This window comes from Frankliniella occidentalis, unplaced genomic scaffold (genome assembly GCF_000697945.3).
Source record: "Frankliniella occidentalis isolate FOCC.00 unplaced genomic scaffold, Focc_3.1 Scaffold93, whole genome shotgun sequence".
In the NCBI taxonomy this organism is placed as follows: Eukaryota; Metazoa; Arthropoda; class Insecta; order Thysanoptera; family Thripidae; genus Frankliniella; species Frankliniella occidentalis.
Window position 1 is genome coordinate 824227 of NW_026267222.1, and position 4378 is coordinate 828604.

Here is a 4378-nt window from a genome sequence, read left to right on the forward strand (position 1 = left end):
TCCGAACCCACGACCATCCGCGTCCCGAGCGCGCGCTCTACCAACTGAGCCAATGAGGCTTCTGTAGAGCTAATGCTTATCTCCGCTGTGGCTCACACCCCGAAACATATGGCTGGCAGAGGGAAAAGGGTTCCGTCGACTAGATTCGAACCTGCGACTGTTTGCGTACCGGCCCATCACCACATCAGGTGCCGCACGGCTGTAAAGTCATGGCCAGCGGAGCGCTAAAATTATCACCCGGCCGAGATTCGAACCAATGACCAGATTCATACCGGGCCCGAACGCTACCGACTTGGCCACGACGGAGCGATGAAGAGCACAACTTTCAGCGTCATCTTGGTCTAAGCTGTGACCGACGCCCGAAGACACTTAGCCAGGAGAGCAGGGAAAAATAACCGCGGATGGGTTTCGATCTAGCGACCACCCACACGATCTGCCAACGATGACGCTTTAACACGCTCGGCTATCAGCTTGCTCCTACGGGGCTGAGGTCTAAGCTCGGTCATGCCTAACGGGAGACAAGACGCGACAAAAAAAAAGTTTGCCCCGGCCGGTAGTCGATCGCAGGGCCGACAGTTTGGGTTCGGAAAAAGCTGCATGTGGCCGTTGCAAGATCCCTAGTCGGCTCGTATTAAGCTGACTCTGGCCACCGAGTTTGTGGTGTAGTTTGGACCACGAGGGAAGGACCACCTTCCCTCATATTGGTTTTCTAACAGTTGCGATCTCACATTGTTATTTTTCATAATATTTGGTTTTGCTAACTCCTCTGCAGGTTGCTTTGGTTCAACACTGCACGCGGGGGATCGTCGACGGCGAGGTGTCGGTGGCCGTGGTGGCCGGCTTCATCTGCGCTGTGATGGCGGCCGTCGTCGGCGCGCTGCTAGCGCTGAGGGCCTTCGGGAAGTTCGCCCTCATCTGAAAGCACGAGCGCGGGCAGGGTGCGCGTCCCGCGCAGACTTACCTGGTTGAAGCTACGACCGAAACGGCCCCGAGAACGCCTTACAAGAACCGACCGTCGACTAAATCCCCAGCGTCACGAATGTTAATTAGAGGGAGTCCCCCCCCCCCCGGCCGCCTCCTTCGATTTTCGGACAACTGTTGGGTCTGAATTTTACTGGCTGCTGTTGGGTGTATGGCCACAGGCACGGCCGAGCGCACCCAGATATAGCTCCTCTGCTGAGGATACAAGCGCCTGGTGGGTAGGCCACCCAACTGTCGTCGAAGTGATCGTGTCGACTGTCCACTGCGGTGCGCCAGCCATGCAGTCTGCGCTGCGAGTGAGTGTGATTTTGATAAACCAGAAGATAACCTCGACTGTCACTTTCGCTGACTGTCAAGACTGCAACCTTGGTGGAATATACTCGTTGATCTCGTGACGTCAGTAGCGTCACTCCTTTATTTTTAAGAATTTAGCATCATCTGGTGACTACTGTAACTGTAAATCTAAAGTGTGGATAAGTGAAATAATTCGCACATGGCTGTGTTACGGCTAGTCACAGCCTAATTGCATACATTGTACATAACCATCATATAGAACAAATACTGTCATCTCCATCAATGTTTGTGTTGGTAAAATGTCTAAGAGTGGTGCAATCTCATAATTATAGCCATGTACTGAAATTGTGATATGTGTGCCAAATAAAGTTGCGCTAAGTAATAGTCTTTCATTGATATTTCATGGAGAGGGGGTATGAAATGGCATCACTTGACTTTGGAGAAATTGTATTCAGAATTCATTCACATAGTTAACTCAAATCATGAGGTAAGAAGTAACCAGTCAACATAAATAGAAAAGGTGTTACAATTTATTTCTCCTAAAATTGGATACCTATCTCAGGTCTTGTATACAATGATCTGCATCAATGTCTCTCCCCATCCTCCAGTAAAAATAAATACAAAAAATGGTCTGACACTTATTTACAATCAATTCTTCATAAAAGCAGAAAGCCACAGGGGCTAACAGGACATGTTTAGAAATTTCATGACTTGAATTTGGTTAGTCACACCTGCAAACAGAAGAAAAGAGTCAAAACCAAAATATATAAATAACAAAATGTGCCTAAGAAATGTTCAAAAAGATGCCAATGTCTCTTTTCAGGGAAATACTAGAGCAAAATGGGATCATCACTGATCAGGTATGAATTCTCATCACGGGAGACAAGACAAGTTTGCCATTGGAGAAATATTACATCCAATTATCAGAAATCAGGATAGAGGTTACAGCATTTAAGCTACAGAAAATTAAGAGAATTGCTGACCATACTTACACATAATAAACTGCAGTCGACAATTAAAACTTCTCCTCCTCCAAACCATGCTTGAAGAACATACAGACTGGTACACTGTCGCCATCAATGTCACGGTACTCAACCATAGCAACCATGCCATCAACATCCATAGATTCACCAGTGAAGAACTGGAGATCCTTAAATCTACCAAGAACATCCTTCATGTATTTGTTAATGTTGTTCTTGAAAACATCAACCTGCTCGGGGTCACGCTCCTGAAGCTTCTCCACCAGCCTGAGAAAATCAATTAGAAATCATGTAGAAAACTAGCATGGATGGCAATTGCAGAGAAAATTAAGAATTAGACAAGAAAAATTAACATCCAAAATGGCAACTTACTTCTTCATGTAATCCTTGAGGTAGAGGGTGTAGGATTTCTTGTCACCAAATGCGAAGCATTCTGTTAGCCTGTGGTTAAGGACAACATCGACTCCAGATTCCACAGCTTCATCAGAACCCTCATCGGCCTCCTCAGCTGAGGGGTTGGCACCGTCAATCACAACGTCGCCTTGTTTACGTTGAACCAGCTGAAAAGTAAAAGAACAGATTAGCACAATAATTATTACTTCAAGCATTTTGGAATGCAATTAGTACACAAGGTGTGTTGGCCTATTTCTGCATATGTAGAAACTATTATAGCGATCCACACATCAACATAGAACGAGTGATCTAGCATACGATGCTCCGAACAAACTATTGAGCATGCCCGGTATTAGTGTATGCACAATGGTACAAGCATAACTAAGTTGTTGGCCTATTTCTGCATATGTAGATATACTGAACATCTACACATCAACATAGGTCTTTTCTATAGCATACATTGCTCCAAGCAAACTATAAAGGGTACTCGGTATTAGAGTATGCAGAAAGATCATAGATCTGATTCATTCAAACTTACCTTGCCAGTAACTTCGTACATGACCTCATCGACCAGCTTGAATTTGTAGGTGTCTGAGAACATCTCATCACCTGCAACATAAAATGTGGAATTAAAGTATTTAAAGGCAGCTAGGTAGCCAAACACCCAAAAGAAGGGACTTGACTGAGTGATGAATAGAAGAGTTCAGTAGGTAACATACGGAACCTAACCTCATCTTCACATTGAAATCGTAACAGAAACGTCAAAACTAACCACAATTTCAAACGGCCAAACATGAAAACGTAAGTAACTTAAGAGTCAACTCATCAAAGATGTGTCATTTTAATTAAGTGCAAGACCGGTTCGTATACCACTCCAGACGTCAAAGTCAAAAACGTAAACATTACACAAAAGTCATTGGTTTGGGACGAGAAAAGGGAAGATTGCCAAGTGACAAACATTTCAGAGCGATTTTCGAAGCAAGTATTCGTATGAAAATTAAATGAATAAAGAATAAGGAGAACAACCTGTGGACGTCACTGGCGCAGATGGCCATGCCCAAATACACTATTTAAAATTTTGACAAAGTTGAAGAGTGACCACGAAAAATCTGGCATCACCATCTTCAGCAGAAATTCACGAACAAATCTTACCGGTAATGATATCCTTATAGATCCTCATTTTGGAAGATGGGGAAAGATATTAACGCCGCGACGGGAATGCAACGTAATCCTTAGCCGCGGCGGACCGGAAAGAAAGGATGCTCCTTGGACAGCGAAGAAGTAAAGAAGAAATGAAGGGAGGGTCTGTTCAAAACCACACGGATGAGGGGCCTAAAAAATATGACCAAACGTTTTAGAGAATAATTATCGAAACCATTCTTATTTGAAAAAAATCGACGGCACCGTTTTGACAAAAAGAGTATTCAAAGAAGAGAATCATAGGCCAGTGATTTAAAAAAAATCTATATCAACTTGACGGAATCGTAGTTGCGCCTGCTGGGCACAGATGGCGCTGGGAGATGATACATGGCGCGAAATTATGAAATGTATAACACAAACTGCATCATATCACCATGCCGCATTCCCTCGAAGTTGCCACAAACACCCAACACCCCAAAAATGATCCCCAGGGAGAAGGTCGGGAGGTTCCGGTTAAATAATAATAATAATAAAAAAGTTGCCACAAATGGGTCAAACACCCACGTCTATCCCCTTTTACTGTCCGACTA

At 44.3% G+C, this 4378-nt stretch overlaps 3 protein-coding genes across 4 annotated transcripts in view; 2 read left to right on the forward strand and 1 right to left on the reverse strand.

Moving 5' to 3' along the window:
- LOC113212416 (bcl-2-related ovarian killer protein-like) overlaps positions 1-1657 on the forward strand; it is a 21456-nt gene extending 19799 nt beyond the window's left edge. For both annotated transcript variants that reach the window (XM_026431096.2, XM_052269471.1), the window contains exon 6: positions 773-1657. In XM_026431096.2, coding sequence (XP_026286881.1) covers positions 773-919 — 147 coding nt within the window. In that variant the 3' untranslated portion in view covers positions 920-1657. The remainder of the gene's footprint in view (positions 1-772) is intronic.
- LOC113212413 (uncharacterized) overlaps positions 1-4378 on the forward strand; it is a gene marked incomplete in the record, with an annotated part of 51076 nt that overhangs the window by 15365 nt on the left and 31333 nt on the right.
- LOC113212417 (translationally-controlled tumor protein homolog) lies at positions 1706-3968 on the reverse strand. The gene is made up of 5 exons (XM_026431097.2): positions 3801-3968; positions 3187-3257; positions 2628-2815; positions 2268-2522; positions 1706-2006 (listed from the first exon to the last, which is right to left on the reverse strand). The coding sequence occupies exons 1-4, from the start codon at positions 3826-3828 to the stop codon at positions 2291-2293; spliced, it is 519 nt and encodes a 172-aa protein (XP_026286882.1). The 5' UTR covers positions 3829-3968; the 3' UTR covers positions 1706-2006; positions 2268-2290.

Excerpts from the sequence above, each read along its gene's own strand:
- LOC113212417 (XM_026431097.2), bottom strand. The coding sequence starts at position 3,828 with ATGAGGATCTATAAGGATATCATTACCG. Across the intron at positions 2,816-3,186 it reads TGTACGAAGTTACTGGCAAG|CTGGTTCAACGTAAACAAGG; the intron begins GTAAGTTTGAAT and ends TTTACTTTTCAG. Across the intron at positions 2,523-2,627 it reads CTCAAGGATTACATGAAGAA|GCTGGTGGAGAAGCTTCAGG; the intron begins GTAAGTTGCCAT and ends TGATTTTCTCAG.